This window comes from Podarcis pityusensis, assembly GCF_964106645.2.
Source record: "Podarcis pityusensis genome assembly, chromosome: 14".
NCBI classification, from domain to species: Eukaryota; Metazoa; Chordata; class Lepidosauria; order Squamata; family Lacertidae; genus Podarcis; species Podarcis pityusensis.
The window spans coordinates 37,880,153-37,907,848 of NC_138039.1; the positions used below are offsets into that span (position 1 = coordinate 37,880,153).

Consider the following 27,696-nt stretch of genomic DNA (forward strand, 5'->3'; position numbering starts at 1 on the left):
GACAACGTGCTACGGGATTAAAATTGGTCACAACTTTATTAAGTTTCAGATGTAGGGAGACCTTGGCTCAGGCATTGGGCGTTTATCCTTCCCAGTCCCCAGACAGGGATCTGGGAGACATCAGGGTTATCCAGAATGTGTGGGGATTGGGCTGGCTCTGGAGAACATATGTTCAAGCAGAGAACCCGCCCCCTGTTTTGCCACCGTTGGAGGGGAGAGCAATGACAACCTCTTGGCGTATGGCCAATGCCACCCCTCAAGACCCCCTTAATGGGGAACCCTGGGATCACCACCACAAGGGGGGCATGGATCACCGCTTCACACACCCCACTTAGGAAGATAGACTAAAGGATTCCACCCAAGGCCTGAAACCGCCAAAGTTGTGACGTTTTGCTACGGGAAAGGCAAAACCTGCCAATGCAGGGAAATTCCTTTCCGGCCCTTCAGCAGCGACCCTGATGTAGCAGCGTCTGCGTACCTGTGGAAAAGAAGTTAACCGCAAAAAGAGACTTAAGTGAGGGAGGGCAGGGTGGGAGAAGCTCTGGAGCCAACTGACACTTTGCAGGTAAGATTCACCTTCTGTTGTGTGGGCAGGGCAGTCCCTCCCCTTACCTGGCCAATCCCCTGGCAATGCCTCCCTAGGTGGGATTGGGCGATTGGCTGAGATAGGCGGAGACCTCCAGGTATCCAGCCTGAGGAGGATGAAGCCAGCCTGAACTACCAGGAACCGCACTGGGATCCGGGGGGCTGCGCCCAACCACGCAAAAGGCGCTCCCCATTTGATGTGGAGAGCAGTCATTGCTAGCACACAATGGCATATATTGCTTGTTGCAAAGGGACGCTTCCAAGCTGTTGAGCTGGAATTCATGTGTAATTTGACACTTCCAGATTTGGGCTCAACAGAGACTGGGTGTGGCTAGCCCACTGTGGAAAGTAAATGTGTTCTCTGTTCATGCCCGCTACAAATCTTGCTTTGCCAGCTCATTACCAGCTGAGAGAGGGTTACGCCCACTCCGGTTAAACCTTTTACACTTTCGACTGGATCTTGTTTTCACTTATGCCCTATTTAACACGCCTCTCTCTTTCATTGCCAGTCTTCTCATATAACAAGAAGCCTTGCCCTCCCCACTTCCTGGCATCCGCAGATATGGCTGGGGAAGGCGTCTGTCTGAAACCCCAAAGAGCCACTGCCAGTTGCTGTAGACCAGGGTTTCCCAAACCTGGGTCTCCAGCTGTTTTGGGACTACAATTTCCATCATCCCTGACCACTGGGTCCTGCTAGCTAGGGATGATGGGAGTTGCAGTCCTAAAGCAGCTGGAGACCCAAGTTTGGGAAACCCTGCTCTTGACAATATCAAGCTAAATCAATAATCTTCAGCCTTTTCAGACTCAAGGACCATCATTTCCATGATATATCTGTATGTTGGTAGTGCTGCCATGGTGGCCCAGCTTAGATGAGGTTGTGGCCCAGTACTGCATTCTCCTGGTCTCCAGCCGAAGACCAATGAGGCAGATGAACTGAAGGTTTGGTTTGGTTTAAGCAGATTGTGAATGCAAAATGGGGAAGGGTCAGAGTTCTTAAGCTCCTTGGAGGAAAGATGGACTATAATAATTTGCACAGTGGTATCTTGGTTCTCAAACACCTTGGTACTCAAACAACTTGGAACCCAAACACTGCAAACCCGGAACTAACTTTTTTCAGAAGCCAAATGTACTCCATTTTGAGTGCTACACTTCCATTTTTAATGCCACAGTTCCATTTTTAGTGTTATGCTGTGGTCTGTCTGTTTTTGCTATTTATTTTGCGTTTTTGTTTTTGCCGCTCTTTTTGTTTTGTTTTTGTTACTGTGTGGGACCCAGTTCAGCTACTGATTGATTGATTGATTGATTGATTGTGTGACTGCAGTACATTGTTTATTGCTTTCATTTTATGGATCAATGGTCTCGTTAGATAGTAAAATTCATGTTAAATTGCTGTTTTAGGGGTTGTTTTTAAAAGTCTGGAACAGATTAATCACTTTGGCATTACTTTCTATGGTAAAGCGCGCATTGGTTTTGGAATGCTTTAGTTTTGGAACAGACTTCTGGAATGAATTAAGTTTGAGAACCAAGGTACCACTGTAGTCTCCAAGGTACCATCAGACGTTTTGCTTCACTATAATGTTACCCTTGTGGAGTACGTCACTAATAAAATAAGGAGGCAGGGTTTACAGACCAACCCTGCAATCTGTTTTTGCCTCCACCTTCCATAAAATGTGGAAGAACCAGTTTCGCTGCTACTGTGTGTAAACATATGAGTCCAGCCTCTCACCTCCTATGTGTTAGGGTTAGCCCAATATATTTTGCTGTTTCAGTGAGAATTGTCCTCACCTCTTAGAACAATTAAACTTTAAACTGATTTATAATATTGCAGCCTTAGTCATTATATTGGAAACGGGCACCGTGCAGAACTGAAGCAAAGCAGATACTAAACACTGATGTTAAGAAGGGAGTTGACCAGACGTGAGTTTTCAACTATGTTCAACTACTGCTTTTAATATTTTATTTAATGCCAGTGATGAGCACTGTATTGTACAGAGTTAGAAAGTGCACTGTTGATCTGGAGGCAGAACAGGCAATGAGGTGCTAAGTAGGTTTGCAATCTGAAAGCGGTTGTCATACAAACTCGGAGCAAGGAAGAGCCAATCTGAGTGATTTTTATACAACCAGGTAGATCCCTATTGGCCTACCTGTGTCACATGGCAACTGCTGAACTGGAAGATGTAGTACCATCCTCTAGCCATAGGTGGTACCCAAGCATAACAGAGAGCAACTCCGCATCGCCACCTTCTGGCAATGTTGCAGAATACATTACTTCCTGTTGCGTTCTTATACAAACTTAACCTAGGAATATGTCCTTTTGAATGCATTGTGGCTTACTTGTGAGTATACTTAGATTGGATACACCAAGATTCATGAGAGGATGGAATAAGCTTCACACGATGGTTTCTGTACATTTCTTTTGAGTGCTTTTAAATGCCTTCCTCTACTGCTGCAATATCGTTTCACAGTAAGTTTGGCCACGAATGATTGAATATAGAGAATCTTGCTCAGTATAAGGACTGATTGGTATATGCTCCAAGCACAATGCAATTGCCTCTTTGCTTCAAAACATTTTTTAAAGCAGGGATATGTACCATGTGGCACTCTGGGTATGGCTGGACCCCAGCTGCTATCAGCCCCAACCAGCATGGCCAGTTGGGTTGATAGGAGCTGTGGTTCACCAAGCCCGGAAAGTGGATCTCAGCTTGCCTGCCTATTTGGCCAATGGCAGGTGGGCTGTGGCACCACCCCGGGGCAGATTGGACTCTGGTCCACCCCATGGATTTTTAATCCCATGGCCTACCCTACCCTTCGTCCAGTTTTGAAAAACCTTTCCTGTGGGGGGGGGGCAGAGTACAGTGGTACCTCAATTTTCGGATGTCTCCGTTGCCGAACGTTTTGGTTTTTGAAAGCCAAAAACCCGGAAGTATATGCTTCCATTTTCTAATGCACCTCAGAAGTTGAACGGCTTCCACTGCATGTCTCTGTTGTTTTTCACAAATTTCTCTATTAAATTGGGAGACCGCCCTTTGTGCCTCAGTTTTCGAACGTTTCAGAAGTCGAACGGTCTTCCGGAACGGATTACGTTCGAAAATCGAGGTACCACTGCATTTTCTTTTCTGAAAGGGGGGGGGGCGTTCTAGGCCAAATAAGTTTAGGAACCTCTGCTCTCGAATGAAGCAGCCTCGTCCCTCCCCACTAAACATTTGAGCATATCAATTCATTAGCCTCAGCCATGTTCAAGTCGGCACCAGTCTTGGATTTCTTCCTGGTTAACGTTGCTCCAGGTTTCAGGTACTTGTCTTTACTGTGGATGACTTGGATGTATTGGTCGTTGCCGCTAGTTGGCTGGTCACTGCTCGATTCGACAGAGATGGAGTCAGACTCCGTCGGGGACGGCTCGGGCTTGTGTTTAGATTTCGCCTTTGGGTGTTGCTCCGGGTAGCGCGGATCCAGTTCAATGTTCTTCAGGTGAATCTTCCGGTGGGCGTGAGGGGGCCTGCCAAACGTGAGCCCAAAGCCATCCTCCCAAGATTTGTAGTGCATCTTCGCCAGCGCCTTGCTATTCAGGATCTGGCTGTCAGCACACTCTCCAATGTAGAAGCGGGGGGCTGCTCGGAGATCAGAGAGCGACCGTGGGCGGTGGGATCTATTGGCCAGAGCTCTCCTCAACTCCTCTTCTTCCTCCTCTTCGCTGAAATGAGGGGAGTAGGCCCTGTGTGGCGTCCGAACCATGTACCTCCTGATGTTTCTCGGATACAGCTCCACGATGTCCCCCGACTCGTCCATTCGGAAATTCCTCGGCAGCCGCGTGGTGGACCGGAGGAGCTTTTTCCGGGGTTCGTGCTCGTTGACAAGGAAGTACCTGGCTGTGTGAGACCTGCGGCCCACAAAAGCAGGGGTGCCGCCAGCGCCGCGAGCCTCAGGGTTGGTTTGTCGGAGGCTCTTCCTGAACAGAGGTTCTGAGTGAACATCTTCTAGGCGTTTCTTGTACTTCACAGGGGTGAAAGCCTTGGCTTTGCAGAGGTCGCTTGCACTTCCATGGGCAGCACTTGGGTATCTACAGAGAAAGAGAAAGAGAGAAAGTGTGTGTGAGAGAAGGCAGATTAATTTAGGGCTTATCCACACTTCCACTTCTCCTCCTGCTTTTCTCCCTGGGGAAAACAGCTCTTTAGCACTCAATTGGGGCCAACTATTTATGGGACGTGGGTGGCACTGTGGGTTAAACCACAGAGCCTAGGACTTGCCGATCAGAAGGTCGGCGGTTCGAATCCCTACAATGGGGTGAGCTCTCGTTGTTCGGTCCCTGCTCCTGCCAACCTAGCAGTTTGAAAGCACAAAGTGCAAGTAGATAAATAGGTACCGCTCTGGCGGGAAGGTAAACGGCGTTTCCGTGCACTGCTCTGGTTCGCCAGAAGAGGCTTAGTCATGCTGGCCACATGACCTGGAAGCTGTACGCTGGCTCCCTCGGCCAATAAAGCCAGATGAGCGCTGCAACCCCAGAGTCGGTCATGACTGGACCTAATGGTCAGGGGTCCCTTTACCTTTATCTATTTGGGTTTTGCCTGGATTGCCATTTGTTCCTGTCTATCTAAAAAACGGATTTTCCCTGGGAAATGAGCGATAACTGCTCAGAACCATGCTTTCTAGGCATGGCACAAGCGGAAGTGTGGATTATGATTATTTATTGAATTTATATACCGCCCGGTTCACAGAACAAAATCAAAATATAAAACCACAAAATATATAATCAAAATAAAAACAACAACCCAATAATGCCCCACTCCCAAAAACATTTTTAAAGGGCATAGGATGTCAAACAGATCAACCAAAGGCCTGGTTAAAAAGGAACGTTTTTGCCTGGCTCCTAAAGGTGTATAATGACGGCACCGGCGAACTTCCCTGGGGAGAGCATTCCACAGATGGGGGGCCAAAGCAGAGAAGGCCTGTTCTCATGTTAGTTCTCGTCCTTAGTCTACACCAGTTTGTTATCAAATGGGTGTCCTTCCGCAAGATTGTCAGTAATGGTCAACTATCTTCCTGAAAGAGACTTTGCCAAATGCTACCAGCTTTGAGGGTTTTTGCCTACCTAGTAGCAATTGTCACAACTTTTGTGACGTTAGGCATTGGGTAAGCCTTTGGTTGGTTGGAGGGGAGGTTGTTGCCTTCGCCTGCCCCTCCTCAGTAAGGATATCCTGCTAAGGGGATCTGGGGTGTGAATACTGCCCGAAGCCTGGGCATGGGCTAGGGCCATGTCACAGCTCCTATGGGGACCCCATGGGGTGCCACTATCTGACGTAATTATAAGTCACCTCCTATCAGTGGTTTACCCTTCCGTGGACTCCCTGCAGATGGGCAGGAGTCAAGATATAGCCTGGCTTCACCGCCAAACCGCTCACATCTGTAACCAATAAAGTTGTGGCCTATTTGAACCCATAAACCAAATATTTCGTGTCAGTGTGATTTATTGTTCTCCTGGGAACTTTGGGGCTTGGGTGCCTTGGCATGCACTCTCATGGTTTGGTTTCCAATCTCAGCAACTAGGCCAGTTCTAGCTGGCTCTTCATACTCCGAGGAATAGGACCTCATATTGGTTTAGAGAGGAAAAAGAGGCAGCTTGCCTCTGGGTTCCAGTTTCTCAGATTCACTAGTGGGAAGAATGCTGTTGCATCCATGTGGGTCTCCCATAGGCATTTGGTGGCCACTGTGTGAACAGGATGCTGGACTACTTGGACTACCCAGCAGGGCTCTTCTTATGGTCTGCAATAGCATAACATGAACAAAACAACTGAAGCTGCTTCTTGTGGGCCTCCATTTACTTCCAGAGCTCAAGAGGAGGGTTTTACCTGTTGGCGATTGGTTCCGCTCTCGGCTTCGGTACACTGGGCAGAGATGGCTTTGGAGTGACAGGTGTCGGAGCTATGGGCACTGGGGATGCTACGGGCAAGGGAGCCGCTATAGGCGCTGGGGCCGCAGGAGGAGCATTTGCCGGCGGTGGGCTGACTGGCTTGGCTACTTCAGGCTGTGCTACAGACTGGGAGATGGTTTGTATTCTCCTGCCTTTGGGTGATTCAAAGTTCACCACACTGCCGTTCTTCCTTGGCGTCGAGCACCGGGCTGAGGACTCCTGGCTGATGATGTCACTCTCCTGCTCCGGCCTTATGTCGTTTCCTTCCGTAGTTTGTATTCTGGCTAAAGATGTGGATTAAATCAAGAACATGGTTATAGCCTCTTTATTCATCAACTAGGACAGTTGTTTTCACAACTGCAGACCCCCCAAGTGTTCCTCTTTTCCAGGGACAGTCGCAGATTTACAGAAGCTGTCCCAGTTTCTGGTTTCATTCTGGAACATCCTGCTTTTCCTTAGGACGTCCCGATTTTTATTGAAGAAATATTGGAGAGCCAAGGAGATAACTAACTAACTATATAATCTTTAGAAGACATCTGAAGGAAGCCCTGTACACTGGCGGAGGAAGAGGAGTGCGGGGGGAGCGCACCGCCCCGGGCAGCGCGATCCTAGTGGGGTGCCATCACGGTTGCCTCCTGCCCGTGCTGGGTGCCACGCCCCTACAGGCAGCACGCCCCGCCTCCAGGATGTGGCCACGCCCCTGTGGGTGGCACGCCCCCCTGGGACGCATGCCAGCCCCGCCCCCACCTGCTCCCCCCCCCCCCGGTGCTGGAGCATGAAGCTCCGCCACTGGCCCTGTATAGGGAAGTTGTTTAATGTTGTATTATGCTTTTATATATGTTGGAAGCTGCCCAGCGTGCTCTAATTTAGCAAACAAAGCTAAAAACTTTGAAACTGTCAAGCCCGTCTAATATTGTATTTGCATTGTTAGTCACGAGCTCACGAAACAAATTTTTCAGCAGAACAATAAAGCACTGAACAATTTTGCACCCAACAATATTGATGCTAAGTCTCCCACTGACATAAATGTGACATGATTTCCTAATGGATCTGGTGGAAGTAGTTGCTGAAATAGATGGTCTGTGCTCCCAAAGAGCATTCAGTCAAATACAGCTATGTGTTTCTTAGGTTCCTGTTTGTGGATTTAGCATTTCTTCTCACCTGCTGCCATTTGGACCACTTTTTTCTTGTCTTCAGTTCTTTCCTAGAATGCACACAAAACACTTGGGGTGACTTAATAGGATCTGTCAATAACAGAAACACCCAGTGCAAATTGCTAATGCAGAATAAATATTACAGTTCCTCTTCCAGTCCTCGCCCACCCAGTATTTTGGTGCTAGGTCCTTTATGAAATGCCACTAAACATGAGAAATAAGAGCTTTTAAAAATTAAAAGATAACAGATACTTACATTCTGGATCTGCATCCTCAGTTGATTGTTAGTGAATTTTAACGACCTAGCAATACTCTGCAGATAATAAATTAGCATGCTGGAAGAGAGAAACACAGGGTCATCACTGAACCACATTGCTCTGGTGCGGGGACAGGGATATGATTATAACTGCAAACCATTCATTTCCATGAAGATCAGTGAATGTTGTGTAAACTTCTAATCTTGCAGAGTTGCTGAAACTAAGCAGGTGTGGACCTGATCAATACACAGAATTGAGAGACCACTTACATAAGAGCAGGTTAGAAGAATACCAGATAGCCTCCAATCCAAAATACACCATGCACCAATCTTCCATTATCAGTAAGACTTAAATACACATTAAACTCCTGATTCAGACCCCTGTGTGAACTATGATGCACACGATTCATTCTTCCCATTCATTTCACTGGAGAACTTTGTGTACAGATTCCTTTCCAAGCCACCTTCAACTGAAGTGTTCACCTGAAGTGGACAGGGTGGCCTTATTGTATGTGTTATCCTGTGAACCTCCCAGACACCTGAGGACAACATACATGCACAGATGTATGGCCTCAAACCAGAGACAGCTTGTCACACTAAAAACCCCATTGAAATTAGCAGAATGAAAATAAGTCACAGCTCACTTGTCCTATTGAGCTCAATGGGACGTAGACCCAAATCCAGACATGTGTGTGCATGCGTGTGTGTGTGTGTTTATAAATAGGAAGACTGGAAGCTCCTCCACATTGGGGGGGGGGGGAATCTGGAAAGAGCAAGTCAGGAAGAAAGCTTCAGGTCTAAAGTGTTTCTTTATATGCTACTTTTTCTATGCCTGGGGAGAATTTGTCATGGGAGAGCATATTCCACCATGGTGTCAGTCATCATTCTAAAATGATACAGTCTGAGAAGGGTCAAAGGATGTTCTGAACATGTAGGTCAACAGCAGCTGTAATGTTGGCAGTGAAATCGATAGAAGAGGTTTATAGACTTACAAGAGAAGCAATAAAGCCGGGAGGACAACTACAGGGCTGCTCACATAAATCATCATCTTGTGGAACCAGACAGGAAAGTCAGCTTGAATGGTTTCGGACACAATGTCATATATTTTTTCTTGTCCGCTAGGGTGAAAAACATTCAGTTGCTCTCTCGGGAGAAAAATAACAATAATCCCCAGCATCTTAAGACACTTCATAGTTGTCTTCTGGTAACAGCCATATTATTGATTGCATTCTTATCCCACATTTTTCTCCAAGGAGCTCAAAGTGATGTACAGTGGTACCTTGGGTTAAGAACTTAATTCGTTCTGGAGGTCCATTCTTAACCTGAAACTGTTCTTAACCCGAGGTACTACTTTAGCTAATGGGGCCTCCCACTGGCACCGCACTGCCGCTGCACGATTTCTATTCTCATTCTGAAGCAAAGTTCTTAACCCAAGGTACTATTTCTGGGTTAGCGGAGTCTGTAACCTGAAGTGTATGTAACCTGAAGCATCTGTAACCCGAGGTACCACTGTACATGGTTCTGCCCTTCCACATTTAATCCCTGCAACAACCCTGTGAGGTAGGGTAGGCTGAGAAGCAGTGACTAGCCCAAGGCCACCCAGTAAGCTTCACAGCCATAACTGGAAATCTTGTGCAGGCATCTAGGCCTGCGTTTGTTGGGGAAGCGGGGAAAGGACTGGGAGAAAAGGATGGAGACAAGCACATCTGAGTTTTGTCTTTCTGAACTTTGTCAGATTCCTGTGCTGAGCAAGGGTGCATGGGCTAGATGACGTCTAAGTGATTGTCTTGCTGTAGGATTCTCACACAACACAACAAACCCCAAATAAAGCCTCACTAGCATCAACTCACCTAAACGGCCCACAGGTAAGGGATGGCTTATAGCGGGCAATAGCAAATATGGTTGGAAGCATACACAAAAACAGCATGAAGAGCAGCATAGCCAGGTAGAAGTTATTAGATCTACAAGGAAAGAAATAGTTAATACCCAGTTCTTCTGCATAAAGGGTTCTAGCAACACCCTAACTCATTCACAGCAAATTCTTTTGCTAGGGGAATCCTCCCTTGAGTAGGATTTTCCTTCTCCCTGGGCATCTTACCCATCAAACTTGAATTCTTGACGCCAAAGTCTTCCTTCCACTGTATCCTGTAGCTAGGAAGGAAGATATATGGCATTGCCCCACCTTGGAAGTTCCTGTTTTGGTTATTGGGGGGGATATAACCAAGGTCTAGAGGGACGTGGGTGGCGCTGTGGGTTAAACCACAGAGCCTAGGGCTTGCCAATTAGAAGGTTGGCAGTTCGAATCCCCACGACGGGGTGAGCTCCCGTTGCTTGGTCCCTGCTCCTGCCAACCTAGCAGTTCAAAAGCACGTCAAAGTGCAAGTAGATAAATACACACAAACATTCCAAAGTGGCCCTTACAGCCATTGCATAGCTGTCACCAAAATCAGCAGCTGGCTATCTCTTCTTTTGAGGGACATGGGTGGCGCTGTGGGTTAAACCACAGAGCCTAGGACTTGCCGATCAGAAGGTCGGCGGTTCAAATCCCCATGACAGGATGAGCTCCCGTTGCTCGGTCCTGGCTCCTGCCAGCCTAGCAGTTCGAAAGCACGTCAAAGTGCAAGTAGATAAATAGGTGGGAAGGTAAACGGCATTTCCGTGCCCTGCTCTGGTTCACCAAAAGCGGCTTAGTCCTGCTGGCCACATGACCCGGAAGCTGTATGCTGGCTCCCTCGGCCAGTAAAGCAAGACGAACACCGCAACCCCAGAGTAGTTTGCGACTGGACCTAATGGTCAGGGATCCCTTTACCTTTTAGCTCTTCTTCACACCCCTCCCAGTAATATTTAATAAAGCATAGCAAGTCACATGGTTGTAAAAATTCGCCCAAGCAGCATCCAAGGAAGAGAGGAAGGAAGGTGATCACATCATATCACATCACAGGTTTTGCTTTATTAAATGTTACTGGCCGAGAGAGGAGCAGGATGGCTGCCATCTCTGGTGGTTAACCACACAGTTGGCATTGTTGTGCTGTTGTGCCCTCACTGCCCAGTTGTTATCTGTGCCTTTGATCTGCCCTCACTGACCAGTTGTCATCCCTCTGACCTATTCTATACTTCTTGGTCCAGTTTGGCTTTTGGCATTCACCCTGAGCTGCCCAGCTCCAATCTTTGGCCGACGGCTCCATCTCCTGCCGAGGTCCCATGTGATCCCAGTGCAGTACAGTCACTTAGAAAATGAACTTCGAACAATTCAATTAACAAAGTGCCATCAAGCTATAGCCTTTCTCTCCCCCTTGCTGGCTTCGAATTGATGACCTGGAGGCGAAGAAGCTGATTTGCGATCTATGAGACCTGGGAGGGGAGGAACTTCTGAACCTCCAGATGTCATTGAGCTCCAGCTTCCTTCAACCATTGATGGGGGTCCCAGAACCTCTGGAGGGCTGCAACAGGTCCCCACCCCCTCGTGGCACCATCAGTTCTAATAAACACACACCTTCCTTTAAGGCATTTGGAACGTTCTCGGGATCTACAGTGCCCTGCAAAACTCTACTTCCAGAGGAAACTGAAGGATATATTAAATGAATGCTTGTCTTTGAGGCATCCTGCTAAGGCAGCAATTACATGCAGGGGAATGGCCAGGGATGATGGTTGAAGCACCCACCCTGTGGTGGCTCCCACCCTGTGGAACACCCTCCCCTGTGCCATGCTGGTAATAATGATGATGATGATGATGATGATAATAATAATAATAATAATAATAATAAGACATCAAAAACATAAAACATTAAAAACTTCCCTAAACAGGCTCCCTTCAGATGTCATCTAAAAGTCAGATAGTTGTTTATTTCCTTGACATCTGATGGGAGGGTGTTCCACAGGGTGGGAGCCACCACCGAAAAGGCCCTCTGCCTGGTTCCCTGTGACCGCTAGAAGGCCCTTGGAGCTGGACCTCAGTGTCCAGGCTGAACGATGGGGGTGGAGATGCTCCTTCAGGTATACTGGGCCAAGGCCGTTTGTCCTTTCTCCCAGATGCCTCTTCCCCTCTTGCCCCTCCACTGCCATGGAATGCCCATGCTGCTTTGCTTCATTTTCACCCTTTGGCATCTGAGAGGCAGGCATGACACACCCACCCCTTTAGCTGCCCCTCACTGGCTGGCCTTATTTGCATCACTGCCACCCCCACCCCAAGCTGCCCCTGACTTCAGTCACGAAGTCTGCACCTAATGTTGCTACTGGCAATGAGAATTGAGGCTGCAGTACCCCAAGAGGGAGGTTAACTCTCTCCCCTCACCCCCAGTTCCTTGGTCCCTGTAAAAATCACACGCACAGCCTCCCCAACTGTGTTTCTGGCATCAGGTCAGACCCACTAACGCCCTCTAGGAAAGAGGGGGTCTTCACAGTGAAGAGGCCACTGTTGATTTTATCTATACTTTGATGGTTTAATAGATGTCTACTTTAAAAAAAGTTTATTGATCACTGTTTTGTTATAAATATTTTATACTATTTCATATAAATTGCTTTGAAATCTTTTTTTTAAAAAAATTAAGGAGTCTTTATGTTTGGTTACATAAATAAACTAATTAAAGGTGAGTGATTGAAAATCTGCTTCCCAGATGTGTGTTTCCACCAGCCCCAGCCCCCAGCAGTTGTTATTTTTTTAAAAAATAAATTAAAAGCAAGACACACCCATTCATTTAACATTTACAAGCAGAAGCTACTGTTTTCCACCTCGCTAGACTGGTGTGAAGCCAACAAAGTCCTACTTAGAGGAGACCAATCAAAATTAGTGGACCTAAGTTGATTGTGTGCACACCAAGTTTAGTGGGTCTACACAGAATAGGACTAGCATTGGATACAACCCTAGGGCCATCTTACTTACTCACTGACTAACCTACCTTGAGGCTCTGAAGACTTGCTGATGGGGGACATTGCAAGTTAGCACAGCCCAGCTCCGCAGGTACATGAGCCCTATCAGCTTGAGAACGTTGAACGCTGGGAGGCAGGGCGAAAAGAAGGCTCCCATCCTAGGAGAGAAAACAAGCATCGTCCCCGCAAGCAGCGATGAATTTGGGGAAAGGAAGGCACAGCGGAGAGGGGAGATACAGGTAAGCAAGCTTGCCATTGGTCATCTCAAAACAGGTGGGGTAATTGCGAGCTCTCTCAAGCCATGTACACATGACATTTTATTCCAGAATCAGTGAGACAGACTACTTGTTTTTCCTGTGTAGTTCACACACAATCTAGATCTATCGAATAAAAAGTTATTTTGAATCACTATGAGATTGTATTGAAATGTGTTAACAGTTTGGTGAATTTGTTTGTTTTCTGCCTTCTTTATATGCTGTTGCGCTTTTGATATGATTAATAGTGACTGCAATCTTTGTTTAATTTTTAATGCCATTCTGAGCCACTTTGAGCTCAGTATTGTCAGAATGCAAGTATTGAAAAAATTAAAATAAAACCAATTGCAATTACAATTTTAAAAAAATACAACTCTCACAAAATTTCATATGTGTACTCACTTACCAAATCATCCCTTGATTGTAGACCAAATGCAGGACATTTTCTGCTATTTTGAATTCTCCATATTCTGGCTGCAAAGTAAACAAAAGTACAGGACTAGAAAGCCACTCGTTTTTTCAGAGTAAATATTCATCTATGGCACTCTTAATGTAATAATACACCACAGCCAGTTGTCAATATAATTCTTTGCCCTAAAGAGAGCAGATCTGGCTGGAACACCAGGTGATGCTTACTGTAAAGCAAAGATGGGGAATGTTGCATTGTGGCTAAATGAAATTATTGTTAACACTCACTTAGAACAGCAGACTTTATAACCAATTAGCAAGTTAAAACAACAGTGCTTTGGTCCCCAGTTTAGATCTGCCCAATTTAGGAACCCCCAAAGAAAGAACAACAAGATGGACAAGGTATAGAACCTTAGCTGGGCACTAAAGGATGTGGAACAGCACCATCTATTGACTGGAGGTGTTATAATAATCACAGATATAATCATCAGTAGTGGTAGGGAGACTGTGGCCCTCCAGATGTTGTTGGACTGCAACTCACATCAGCTCCACCAGAGTGACTAATGGTCCAACAACATCTGCAGGGTCCACAGATCCCCCGCCATTGTGTTACAGCGAAAGGGCTGGGTGATGCAATATAGGGATGTAGTAGTCAGCAGCTACCTCCATGTCTGTGTAATGTGCCCCCAGTTTTTACCTCCCATTCTCCTTCTTTACTAATAGTAAGTATATACTCACAAATTTGCTTTCCAAATCCCAGCACCAACAGTCACTTAAGTATCGGACAAAAAGCCCACGGAAGAAGTCAATCAACAGGATGCTCGCCACGGTGAAGAGCATGTCAATAATCGACAGCTTCAACATTTCCTGAAACAGGAAGGATGCAAAAATATCACATTCCAGGGCAAGGGATGCGCCTCTGTACCTTCCATTACTGCCAGGAACAGGGAAAGATGGATCAAACTATTTCTATTCTGTGTTGATGTCACACACGCTTTAGTCATGGGTAGGAATGTCAGAGAATTCCAACAAATGCAGATACGGGAGTAGAAATTGCCTAACAAAGTTTGTTTGTCTGTCCCATGTTTGGAATGGAAATCAATCCAGTGAATACAATTGGCCCAGCAACATTTTGAGGAAAACAGAATCCCCATCCCCGATCCAAAAGCTGACATATAAAAGGGCTCAACAGATCTCCACAGTGGAACCATTCATCAATCCTGCTGCCATCCCTGCAAAGACCTTGTCTTGGGTACCTGCCTGTCTAGTCTCACATAAGGGTCAAACCTACTTGCCCAACATAGGTCTCCCAACATTGATCTTGGTGGCTCTGAGTGTTGGATTCATAAGATGTTGTCTTGTTGGTCACCATGCTGATGGGTAGAGCGTAGCTTTGAGTGTGGTTGTCAACCAGAAGAAAGGTGCTGGTCCTCATAATGTGCATACTAGGAATGATTGTTGAAAAGTTGTCTTCTCTAACAAGTTTAGTAGCTGAAGTGGTTGTGGCAATCACTGTGGTGCTTCCATTGTTGTGAACTTCAGATTCCTGAAATCATGGAGCAAAAGTCAAACTCATAAACTTAAGCCTTAAGAAGGTGGTGCTTAAAATATCCTGGTTCCAGCCAGTTTGGAGATCTAGATCTTTTAGGACAGAGCTAGGGAACCTGTGGCCAACTCTCCGACTCTCATCAGTCAACAGCCAATGGTCAGGGACAATGGGAATATGGAGTACACCACATTTGGAGGGTGACAGGTTCTCTTCCAGCCCTTATAACAGCCCTATAAGGTAAATCAGTGGGCACAGCATCTTACCAGCTGGGAGCAGTTCAGAGGAGAGCAACAAACTGTGAGATAACCAGCCTCATATAGCCAGCATAAAAGGTAAAGGGACCCCTGACCGTTAGATCCAGCCGCGGACGACTCTGGGGTTGCGGCGCTCATCTCGCTCTATAGGCCGAGGGAGCCAGCATGCTTAAGTCTAATTAATGCATGAAGGGGTTAATGCCATAGAGTAAGCTGTCCTGTCTGTCAGTCTCTTCTTTATGCATTTGGACCCTCTTAATACTTTTGAAATATTGTTTTTGCATTTTGACTTGTTATCCACCTTGAGTTCCTCAGAAAAACAGATGGAACATTAAAGGCCAAAAACATAAATAAAAAGCATAGAGCCTACATCCCAAAGATGGTCGAGATTTGCAACTTACAGCGATGCTCATGCTGTCCACTTTGTCCAGAAGTGCAATGATCAAACTGTATAGATTTCCCAGATATAAGACAAGAACTCTGTCAAAACAAAAACAGAAACGTCAAGTGCAGAAAGCTACCATCAGTTCACAGTGCTAGATAGGAAACTGAATTATACTGAGTTAGACACTTGGATCTGTTCCAGCTTCTTCTTGCCTATACAGTGGTACCTCGGGTTAAGTACTTAATTCGTTCCGGAGGTCTGTTCTTAACCTGAAACTGTTCTTAACCTGAAGCACCACTTTAGCTAATGGGGCCTCCCGCTGCTGCCGCGCCGCTGGAGCACGATTTCTGTTCTCATCCTGAAGCAAAGCTCTTAACACGAGGTACTATTTCTGGGTTAGCGGAGTCTGTAACCTGAAGCGTATGTAACCTGAAGCGTATGTAACCCAAGGTACTACTGTACACTGAGTGGCAGTGGCTTCCCAGGATATCGGACATGAGATATTTCCAGCCTTACCTGGAGATGCCAGGGATTAAACCTGGTACCTTCTGCGTGCAAAATAGATGTTCTGCCACCCAACCACTGCCTCCCCATTGTAGCATACAGTAAGCCTGGGCAATGTATTGATACATCAACCAGGACCAGTCTGAGGACCAGATCGCAATGGTGTCTTTACCCAGTGGTATATTGTGGGTGGGGCTTGCCTGCTGCTCAGCGCCTTGCCTTTCTTCTCCTTACTCCCTGTGCCAGGTGCTGGTGGCAGAGGGAGCGGTGGCAATTTCAGCCCAGTGCCTCACAGGGCTGGGGCCAGTGCTCCTTGCTCCTCCCTCCATGTGCCAGGCACTGGCGACAGAGGGAGCAGCAGCAGTTTCATCCTGGCATCTTATGGGGCCAGGGGGCTTGATGCGCCTTCCTTTTCAACATTGTGATGTGTCACTATATCGCGATGTTTAGCTGGTGATACACTGCCATGTTGAACCTGGTATCACCCAGCCCTACCATACAGACAAAAATATTATACTGTGGTACCTCAGGTTAAGAACTTAATTCGTTCTGGAGGTCTGTTCTTAACCTGAAACTGTTCTTAACCTGAGGTACCACTTTAGCTAATGGGGCCTCCCGCTGCGCGATTTCTGTTCTCATCCTGAAGCAAAGTTCTTAACCCGAGGTACTATTTCTGGGTTTGCGGAGTCTGTAACCTGAAGCGTCTGTAACCCGAGGCACCACTGTATACAATTAGTCCAGCCCTCCTTCCCATACCTGGCAAGCTGAAAGCGTAGGGTTGTTCGAGGGTGGTACATCTCTAATGCAGCAACCAATTCGAAGGCAGAAGGAGCGAGCATTGTGATGAGGGAGACAACGACACTCACCTGGAAAGAAGAGGGACACGTGTGATTTTTAGCAGAGGTCACTGTGGAATCCTTTTTTTAAAAAATAGTTTTTATTAAGGATTTCAACACAACAAATTATCAAAACATATCATCTTCCTCCCCCCCAATTTTTTCCCCTTCCCAAGAAGAACCTTCCCTCCCTCCCCCCCCCCAGACTTCCCTCAGCTCCTCTCTCTGATGTTTCAACACATGTTGTTCTCTGCATATTGTAAAATTGTAAAAATCTTTAAATTATCTGTCTAGTATGTTGCGTGTTGAGTCCCACAATGCCACCCCCCACCAAAGAAGTCACACATCACACATCAATTTTTGTTAAGGTTTTTGGCATAATTTTGGCCACAACTTTATTCAAATACAAAAAATGTGAGTGGTTGCTTAGGCATTGGTTATGACTATCTGTCCTCGCCCCAGGGACAGAGCTGACTTCCGGATTCCAGCGGAAGCCAGCGTGGGAAACAAGTATTGGGTGAGAAAATGAAGCTGGGCATCAGTCCCTCACTTCTCACCCTCATGTTCCTGTGGGGCTTGCACAGCCCAAGTCCGATGCCAGGGACAAGGACGAAAAGAATGGCAATCCCCTGGATTCCTTTAACGGAATTCCCTTTCCACACCACCATTGGAGGGGTAGGCACTTACCCCTCCACCAACCAATTATTAACCAATGCCTAACCGCCAACCTTACAAGTTGTGACGATTTGCTACGCAGTAGGCAAAAACCAACAGGCACCAGCCAATCAGCCAGTTGGCAAAATTCCTACCAGGCCCCCGCACCAAGGCGGACAACCCCATGACAGGCATAGCAAGGTCAAGTGAACACAACCCCACCCCTTATTAAAGGGAGGGTGGGCGGGTGATCCGGTGCAAAAAGCCAAGAGGACGCCCAGCATTGGGTGTCCTGTATTTATAGCCTCTGATCCCTCCTCCAAATTGGCAACATCCAAAACTCCCCAGTAACCCAAGTTAACCCCTTAAGGGCTTGGTTTTATCCAAATCTGCCCAGTAACAGTAGGGTGGCTTGTTTCCCCCAACCGCAACACATGCTCTCATTTAGGGAGAACACGTTTTAACAACCAATAAATTTGTGTATGTTTATTCAAAACCTGCCAAGGAGTCCAATTCATTTTGTGTTGTTTTTTTTAAAATAAATTGTAAAAAGTTCCCATTCTTCTTTAAAGTCACAGTTGTCCTTGTCTCGCAGTTTGTACCTCAATTTCGCCAGGGGTCCCTGTGGGATTCAATCATTTGCTAAACGGGGTACAGAATAACTTGATCCACACATCTCGGATTAATGTTCAGATCAAACTGCTGCTCTCTCTTGGATTCCACACTTCTACATAAGCTGTGGCTCTCAGTTCTTGGCTCAAAACCCGTATTCAAAATAAGGTTTAAAGATGTGTATTTTGAGAGAAAATTTTTCAAAACCTGTATTTAAGTGTGGATAGCCCAGTAACAAAGGTCAATGTAATCACCCCCATACTGCAGACGGAGACAAAGAGGATGTGTTTTTATTACCTCATTCTTTTCCCAGAGTGTTAGTTCCTTTTTCGTGCGCTCTAATTTCTGGGATCGATCCACTACGAAGTAAATGATGTAAATGCTTCCGGCGAGTGAGAGGAGAACAAGGATGTTGGCGATGATCCTTAAGCTTATGGTCACGGCCCTTTACACGAGGGTAGGACAAAGTATGGATATTGCTTCAGCAAGTCATTTTCATATTGTTTCAAAAGGACAGGAGGAAGACAATTCCATTTTTGCAATCGTGGAACACAGGCTGGGAAATGATACATATACATACATGTTTGTGCTTTTCTTCTTTTCCTGTTCTTCTAGTATGGCTTCCTGTGATGGGAGAAACACAGAAATAATAGCATGTAGCAGGGATGCCAACCTAAATAAAATATTGGGGGCGTGGCACATAAGCCCCGCCCCACATAATCGATCACATGATGCAGTGCATGCTTTCCATTTGAATGGCAATGCCCATCAACTTTGGGGGGCAGCCCCCTCAAATATTTTATTGGGGGGGCAAAGGGACCTTGGCCCCTAGGAGTTGGCTCCAATGGCATGTGGTGAGCTTCATGGGACTTGCTTCTGAGTAAACATGCATAGGATTGCATTGTTGGGTCAGCCCCTTTTTGGACTCTCCTGTCCCTCTCTAAGGCAGGCATAGGTAAACACAGCCCTCCAGATGTTTTGGGACTACAACTCCCATGATCCCTAGCTAACAGGACCAGTGGTCAGGGATGATGGGAATTGTAGTTCCAAAACATCTGGAGGGCCAAGTTTGCCTATGCCTGCTCTAAGGTGTGAGAGAACTGTTAGGGTGCCAGTCAAGGTTTTTAGGCGCCACAACCCCTTTTTGTTGTTTTTACTACCCCCAGTCAGAAAAGAGAGGCAGACTATTTGAATTCTTATGGATAATAGGATTTAGGAGTGACCGTGTGCTGCTATTTCCATGTGCACTTAGATTTTACTAGATGATTATTATTCTCTCTTTAGAAATGCAAGGCTTTATCATTTATTGGCAGGTCACAATGCCCTGTAGCTAGCAATCCATTAAAAGAAGAGCTCTTAATTCTTCTAAAGTCATCTATTTCCTTGGGATAAAATAGAATCTTTGGTTTTTTTCACAAATCCCTTCGGGGTTCTGTCTGCTGTTTGCAGAGCTGCCTCTACAAACAATTACCACCAAACAGTGTTACTTTCAAACACTAACAAGAATTGCACCTTTGGAGCATTAATGTATTGCATTTTTCTTTTCTTTTTGCATTCGGTCCGTAACACATTTGCCTCATGCACAACAATCACAGGCAGGCATCTCTTCCAGCTACAGAGACCAGTTGCTTACCCTGATGCTGTTAACTATGGCAGCTGATTTGCTCTCTGCAGCCTCAGGGTTGCCAATGAGATAATCCCAGGCACAGAAGACCCGCCAACAAAACGTGTAATTTTCATCAGAAGCGCTTGCTAGGCTCATTCTTGAATTTTTAGCCATCCTGGATAAGAGCAGCGGAGATATTGCATAAATGTGAGTTGCTCAAGGGCTGGTTCATACAAGCACCTGATCCCCAATTACCAAATTCCTCCACTGAATGTGCGAACTGACTCCATTCCAAAGCACAGTGTTTGAACAGGCACTGAATGATAGTAACACTTCGACTGCAAATGGCTAATCATTAATAATTTTAATACTAATCCTCCCATTGCAGGTACAAGAATTCTGGAGGCAAAAGAGTTAAAGATCTCCCATGCAGAGGCATAGGAAAGTCAGGTGGTACCTGGTGTGGAAAATTTCTTGTCACCCCCCCCCCCCACATTTATTTATTTATTTATTTATTGCCTGCAAAAATGGTTTTACGTTATTTCATATTTTCTTACAAAGAAATAATAATAAGTAATAATAATAATAATAATAATAATAATAATAATAATAAAATTTTATTTATATCCTGCCCTCCCCGGCCAAAGTCGGGCTCAGGGCGACTAACATCAGATACATAACATTGGTATAAAATCAAGCAATAATTAAATTACCTCCTAAAAACATGTCAAAATCAAATTAAAGTCTAATTAGATGGCTTTCTGCATGTTTAGGGTTGGGAACAGTAAGTGTTCCACTGTATTGAAATTTCAGCCTTCACGACATAGGAAAACGGCCAAGTAAACCGCTATTTTCGCGGAGGAGGGTCAAGATATTAACTGATATGCATGAAATTTCAAATATAGCTATATAATCCCTAGTGTAGTAAAATAAGACCTTTGGAGCAAGCATTTTTTAAAAAAAGTTTTTTATGAACCGCCCTAGTAGGGCAGTAATTGTTCCTTGATAATTTGTCACCCCCCTCCATTATGGAACCTGGGGAACCCTCCCCCCCCATGCCCCTGCTCCCATGCCTGGTCGCAATCTCTTTGTCGATCTCAAACCACCCCACTACCACACACGATCAGGGTTTTGTTTTTTTAAGTCAACTAGAAAGGGAAAACTGCACAGCAAACACCATGTCTAATATGGCCTTCAAGGATGGTTCATCCTGCACATCATGCTCCTCATTGCAAATGCTATGGGAAATGGCTTGCAAAAATGGTTATGTGACTTACCCCCAATAAATCAACATACCTGTCCAGCACAGGGTAACCAAGATGGCAAAAGAGGGAATGGGTTTGCACCAAATTGACACGTGCAAATTTATATGTGTAGCTGTGAATTAAGAAATTATCACTATAATTTAAACGGGAATGCAAGGCATCTCGCCATAATAGAGAAGACTGTGGCTAGGTTGTGTGGGTGCCAGTTCAGTCTGCTGCCCACATAATACCTGCAGGTGAGAAACTTTATGGTTCTTCCACCTGTTCCTTATTCTATTGTGATTCATCTTGAAACCAGACTTGGACCAGGCAGTTCTTCAAATAAATAGAGGATTCCTCCTGAGAGACGACTGTTCATGCTGAAATGGGTATTCCCTACCATGGAATCTCTCTTCTAAACAGTCCTGCTCCTAAACACTGTTTTTTAGCACCAGTAGGGATACAGGTAAAGGTAAAGGTCCAGTTGTGGCTGACTCTGGGGTTGCTCATCTCGCTTTATTGGCTGAGGGAGCCGGCGTACAGCTTCCAGGTCATGTGGCCAGCATGACTAAGCCGCTTCTTGCAAACCAGAGCAGCGCACGGAAACGCCGTTTACCTTCCCGCCGGAGCGGTACCTATTTATCTACTTGCACTTTGATGTGCTTTCAAACTGCTAGGTTGGCAGGAGCAGGGACCGAGCAACGGGAGCTCACCCCGCCTTGGGGATTCGAACCACCGACCCTCTGATAGGCAAGTCCTAGGCTCTGTGGTTTAACCCACAGTGCCACCCGCTTCCCCAGGGATACAGGTATGGTTCAATAAAAACACCACCCAAACATCTTTGCTTATTTATGCCTTTGCTTATTTATACATTTTTCAATCCTAGCCAGTTTGTTTGCTTGCAAATGAAGTAATGTAAGCATGTGGGGGGAGCAATTCCAGTTGGATAACTTTAGTCCAGTGGATTTCTTGGGGAGGGGGTACGAACAGAGGGTTCGATCCTGCTCAGTTTGACTGAGCGTGTGTGTTCCCCTGCAGCGTGGTGCAGTTTGAAAAACCTGCTTGCAAACAAACCCATGCTGTTTTTTCGCAGAGGCTGTCTGCCTCTGTTTCCCTGCTCAACTCCCTGCCCCCTTACAACTCTGGCTCACTTCGGGTGGCCCAACTCGGGGCAACCGTGACCTGACTTGGACAAAGCCTGGATCCCACCCTGAATTGGCCCATCTCTGGATTTGGGATTCAGGCATTTGCTGAACCTGATGCCCAGCCCCTACTTGCCCGTCCTCTCCCACATGCCCTGTAGCAACCATTTTGTGACCCCAGCGCTTTATCGAATATCCAAAATGTCTGCCCCAAGTCCCAAAGGTTGGCGACCCCTGCCTTAAGCAAAAGAGCTCCATTACTTCTTTAAGAGGATGATGAAGCTGTAAGCAAAGACGGCCATTCCGACGAGGAAGTAAGCGAGGGGCAACCGGTAGCCTGCTGTCCCAATCTTCCTCGCCTGTCCGTAGTAGCCGTAGAATAAAACTGAGTACTGGAGGTAGCCCTGTGGAAACACCAATGAAATAAATCAGCATCTAGTAGGGTAGCCACCCAGTCCATCTAAAGAAAAAAGGCCCAATCGATTGCTGATATGATAATATAATTTTTCGCCTTGCCCCCAAAGACCAGATCGTATCAAGATCTTGTGCAGATTCTTCTTGCCCAGCAGGGATGCTCTTGCTTGGAGTGCTTCCAAAGGGCTCTCCAGCCAGGATCTGTAATAACAAAGCAAAGGTTTAAACAGACCCTCCGAGTGTCCCTATTTTCCAGAGATAGTCCCGGATTTACAGAAGCCTTCCCAGCTTTTGATTTGATGTCAGGGGTTGGACTGAGGAGGAATGGTGGGAGCCGCCACCCCCCTGCACCTTCCGAGAAGAGGAGAACAGTATAGATTTAGAATCGTGGTTTGCAGAAGGGCATAGCTCAGAGGCTGCAGAGGGGGAAAGTTGGGAAATATTGAGAGAGCAGCAGGAAGAAGAAGCACCAGGTGAGAGACAGCTGACAGACTCAGTGTCTCTAGAAAGCCTTCCTGACTCCCTTCTCCCAGAACCAGGCGTGCATTGAGAGTAGTGGAACAGAAAGCTCAGAGGCAGAAAGCTCAGATCAGCCGCCACAGGGGTGATGTAGAATAGGAGGGACTGAGGGGGTGGGACTTGACTTGGAGCAACGCCATTACTTATTAGAGACGGTGTTCCTTTGTCTCTCTCTCTCTGTGAATACTGAATAATTTACGTGGTTAAGAACTCTTTTCGGTTATCTGCTTTTTGACTGCCACGGGGGAAGGAATGGTAATTCCCTGGAACCTTGACATTTGACCCCAGAATGTCCTGCTTTTCCTTAGGTCGTCCCTATTTTCATCAGATAAATGTTGGAGGGTGTGCAGTTATGCAACCCCCCGAGCCAAGGAGATAAGTAACTATACAACATTTAGAAGACTTCAGAAGGCAGTTCTGTAAAGGGAAGGTTTTTTATGTTTAATGTTTTATTATGTTTTTTATATATGTTAGAAGCCACCCAGATTAGCTGGGGCAACCCAGTCAGATGGGTCGGGCATAAATAATAAATTATTATTATTATTGTTGTTGTTGTTGTTGTTGTTGAATAGGACATCCTTATTTTCATTGGAGAAATGTTGGAGGGTATGTGAAAACACCTCAAGGACTGCCTCTTTGCATATGAACCTAGGTGTTGATTGCTTTCAGTTTTTAAATTGTATCAAGATGTAAACCACCTGGGGCAGCTCTTTTGAGGGCCAAAAGCCAGTATATACATGCTTTAATTTATAAATAAATAAATAAGCACATACCATGCCAAATCTCCCACACCACACCACACCACACCACACCACAGCAGGCAGGCAGTAGTGTACCTAACACATAAGACTGGACTCCTGTTACCAAATTCCTGTTTTTATAGTGCAGTTTTGCTGGTGTTTTGTTTTTGTTTTGTTTTGTTAAAATGTTGTATCTCTCCTTTTCATGGGTTTTTTTGTTTTGTTTTTGGTATGATGTTGTGTTTTTGTATACCGCTTCTGAATGAATAAATAAATAACTCTCCACACATCCCACCAAGAAATACCATCCAACGAGCATTGCTTACCTCTGGTAAAACAACAAATGTTCCTGTCATGATGGTGAGAACAATATTGATTCCAAATAGCCATCTCAAAAAAATAAAGTAAGAGGCAACTCCAGAGCCAAAGTGACCTTCAATCACAAAAGGGGGGGGGGGGGAGTATTAGCATTATTATTCTATTCTATTCTATTCTATTCTATTCTATTCTATTCTATTCTGTTCCCTTCACCCCCCATGGTCCCAGGATGGGTTACAACAATTAAAACACAATATTAAAAAGAGTTTCTAACAACTTGCCCCCACAGAAATAACGTGGGCCCTAAAAACATACATCTGAAGTGTCAAAAGCCTAGGTCCTCAGCATTTGAAGGTCTTCAGCATTTGACGGTAGCTGCATAATAAAGGTCCTTCCTGTGGGGAGGCAGTTTGGCAACTTAAGAGGCTACCACAGAGATTGCCCTCTCCCAGGCATTAGGAGAATGTCACAAGAAAATGCTGGTGAATTTTCACACCGCATTAAAAAAATAAATAAATAAATAACCAGGGTTTTCTTCCCAGCCGGAACCCGCCGGAACCCAGTTTCTGCACCTCTCAGGTGGAGGCCATTGCCATGCTAAGAGAACAAGGAAGGCATTCGTGGTGAGTTCCGGCACCTCTTTTTCCACCAAAATAGCACTGATAATCACAAACGGATTCAGAAATGAGACGAACTAAACTTTAGATTGGGAGGAAAAATGACAGACTGAAGTTGGCAGATTCTTCCATCCCTTCTTCCAAGTAGAAACATGCAAGATTGCAGTGTTACTCTGAGGGAAGTGTGCTTTAGAACCTCAGCTCAAAAATAAGGGAATGTTGATTTAATTGGCTCAATTTGACAAATGTTGGAAGCATCTATCATCTATCTATCTATCTATCTATCTATCTATCTATCTATCTATCTATCATCTATCAATCTATCAATCTATCAATCTATCAATCTATCATCATCTATCTATAATATAATATTATATAATATTTTCAATAAGCCAAAGTGAAAGCCTTATTCCCAGCACTTTGCCATGACAGGCAACATCTTAGTTAATTAGCCTCCCTCCATACTTACTTTCTATTTTCTTGATTCTCATTTCCCAGGGAATAAAGATGACCACAAAGTTATATGCAAGCCGAATAAATTTTCGCCACAGCTAGGAAAAACACAGACATATTAGAAACAGCTTTAGTTCACATGAAAGGAATACACTCTGCTGACACAAGGGATCGTTCTCAGCATTTAGGTCCCATCTGCACTGTACATTCAATGCAGTATCATACCACCTTAAACAGTCACGGCTTTCCCCAAGGAATCCTGGGAAGTGTAGTTTGTTAAGGGCTTGGAAAATTGTTAAGAGGACCCCCCCCCCCCATTTCTCTCACAGAACTACAATTCCCAGAGTGGTTTAATAAAAATAATAATTATTAAAGTTGTTGTTGTTGTTGTTGTTGTTGTTGTTGTTGTTGTTGTTGTACTATTTATACCCCACCCATCTGGCTGGGTTTCCCCAGCCACAACCAAGTCTTCTCTATTAGTTTTTAATGTTTGATGTTTTATTGCATTATTATTATTCTTATTATTATTATTCTGCTAGGTGCTGCCCAGTGTGGCTGGGGAAACCCATCCAGATAGATGGGGTATTAACAACAACAACAACAACAACAACAACAACAACAACTTTTGTGTTCATATCATTTGTTGCAAGCCACTTTGGGCACACTTTTTGGCAAAACAAAATACAAACATCTGACTACAATGACGTGGGGCACTCCCAGTGTCCCCCTCAAACCTGGCCCAGAGGAGAAAGTTCTCTGACATTTGATAACATGTACAGTGGTACCTCAGGTTACATATGCTTCAGGTTACAGACTCCGCTAACCCAGAAATATTACCTTGGGTTAAGAACTTTGCTTCAGGATGAGAACAGAAATCGTACTCCGGTGGCGCGGCGGCAGCAGGAGGCCCCATTAGCTAAAGTGGTGCTTCAGGTTAAGAACAGTTTCAGGTTAAGAACAGACCTCCAGAACGAATTAAGTTCTTAACCTGAGGTACCACTGTATTTCTTTTAAAATTCCTCAGACATTTTGCTCATGGAGTAACTCTCCATTTCATGCTGAACTGCGCTTTGGGCAAAATTTCTCATTTGACCCTTTTGCTCCATGGTATTGAGAAAGCAATAACGTTGTCCTGCCTATGATGGTTCAGCCCATTAGTCAATCTCAAGAGGCCGCCTTCTCTGGTCGCTAGTTGCTCATGCACAGTCAATTTCTTTCGAGCCAGATTTTTGTTAACTCATGAATAATCAATGCCGTGGTCAAAGCTAATTAATTTCACGGGTCTTCCAAGGCTTTATTGCTGTAAGTGGAAGTATTTTAATTAAACAAAAAATTAACAGATGGCACAGACCTTCTCAATCAATCAGAAAACCACACCAATGGCACAGATAAAGGCAATATATTGTAAAGCAGCAAAGGGGCATCTGCCGGCCTCCAGATGTGGCTAGCCTACAACTTCCATGGGGTGTATGGGGTGTTAGGGGAGGGTTAGTGTTATGTATTCAGTGGTCTGTGTTTGCCTGAGCTTGAGTCTGGACTAAGGATTCCAAGCTCCTGTGTTCTGATTCAATACATGATGTCCAATCACAGAACATTTCAGGATTTGGGCCTCTGCCATTGGCCCTTGAACTCTGAGCTGTGATTCGCAGCTTGGAAGTTTAGACAGCCAATCACATTGGGAGTGGGAGTGGCCCAGGCTTTCAGGATTGTATATAAGCAGTTGCTTTGCCCCTGTTTCCCAGTTATGTGGTTCAATAAAGGTTCTTGCTGTTATCACTGTCTTGCCTCATGGAAACCCACCTACACTTCAGTAAGTACCTCTGGTGAGGGACATGTGCTTCTTCTAGGGTGGTTTGTCCACCTTTGGGCCCCATCCTGCACTCAGCTCCCGTCTGTGGCTCCTAGAAGCTGTCAGCATGTGACAGCAGCCACACTCCAGGAACAGCTTTGATTGGTTGGCTAAACCAGGTGACGGTAGCTGATGGGTCTCAAACCCTTGGTGAGTCAGCGACTTCCTCCGTATGTGAGAACAAGCTCTGGTGGATTGAGTGAACATGACCATTAGTGGGTGGAACAGTCAAGAAGGCGGTTTCTGCACATTCCGGAGAGGGAACTGTGGGGTAGATGGGGCTTGTCAACCTGGGAAGGTAGCCCATCTAGGAGAAGGAAAACTCTGGTCCTAAACCTCCACTGCCTTGCGGGATATCTTCAGGAGAAGAAAAGGTTAAGGGGTAAACACTACCATTTACAGTGGTACCTCGGGTTAAGTACTTAATTCGTTCTGGAGGTCCGTTCTTAACCCGAAACTGTTCTTAACCTGAAGCACCACTTTAGCTAATGGGGCCTCCCGCTGCTGCCGCACTGCCGGAGCACAATTTCTGTTCTCAAAGTTCTTAAAGTTCTTAAGCAAAGTTCTTAACC

General features: G+C 45.6%; 1 protein-coding gene across 6 annotated transcripts in view; it reads right to left on the reverse strand.

Moving 5' to 3' along the window:
- Positions 1-2,515: 2,515 nt before the first annotated feature.
- TMC3 (transmembrane channel like 3) overlaps positions 2,516-27,696 on the reverse strand; it is a 39,579-nt gene continuing 14,398 nt past the window's right edge. For 4 of the 6 annotated variants that reach the window (XM_080980303.1, XM_080980302.1, XM_080980301.1 and 1 more), the window contains 19 exons: positions 25,292-25,373; positions 24,214-24,320; positions 22,731-22,829; positions 22,476-22,618; positions 19,856-20,003; positions 18,803-18,846; positions 18,520-18,667; positions 16,877-16,986; positions 15,633-15,711; positions 14,720-14,974; positions 14,167-14,295; positions 13,427-13,494; positions 12,796-12,924; positions 9,751-9,861; positions 8,893-9,018; positions 7,901-7,979; positions 7,652-7,694; positions 6,429-6,774; positions 2,516-4,642 (listed from right to left, as the gene is read on the reverse strand). In XM_080980303.1, the coding sequence (XP_080836429.1) occupies positions 3,781-4,642; positions 6,429-6,774; positions 7,652-7,694; positions 7,901-7,979; positions 8,893-9,018; positions 9,751-9,861; positions 12,796-12,924; positions 13,427-13,494; positions 14,167-14,295; positions 14,720-14,974; positions 15,633-15,711; positions 16,877-16,986; positions 18,520-18,667; positions 18,803-18,846; positions 19,856-20,003; positions 22,476-22,618; positions 22,731-22,829; positions 24,214-24,320; positions 25,292-25,373 (3,108 nt within the window). In that variant the 3' untranslated portion in view covers positions 2,516-3,780. Of the gene's footprint in view, positions 4,643-6,428; positions 6,775-7,651; positions 7,695-7,900; positions 7,980-8,892; positions 9,019-9,750; positions 9,862-12,795; positions 12,925-13,426; positions 13,495-14,166; positions 14,296-14,719; positions 14,975-15,632; positions 15,712-16,876; positions 16,987-18,519; positions 18,668-18,802; positions 18,847-19,855; positions 20,004-22,475; positions 22,619-22,730; positions 22,830-24,213; positions 24,321-24,520; positions 24,601-25,291; positions 25,374-27,075; positions 27,321-27,696 lie in introns of those variants that run through there. The other 2 variants (XM_080980304.1, XM_080980305.1) reach the window with 2 other exon arrangements.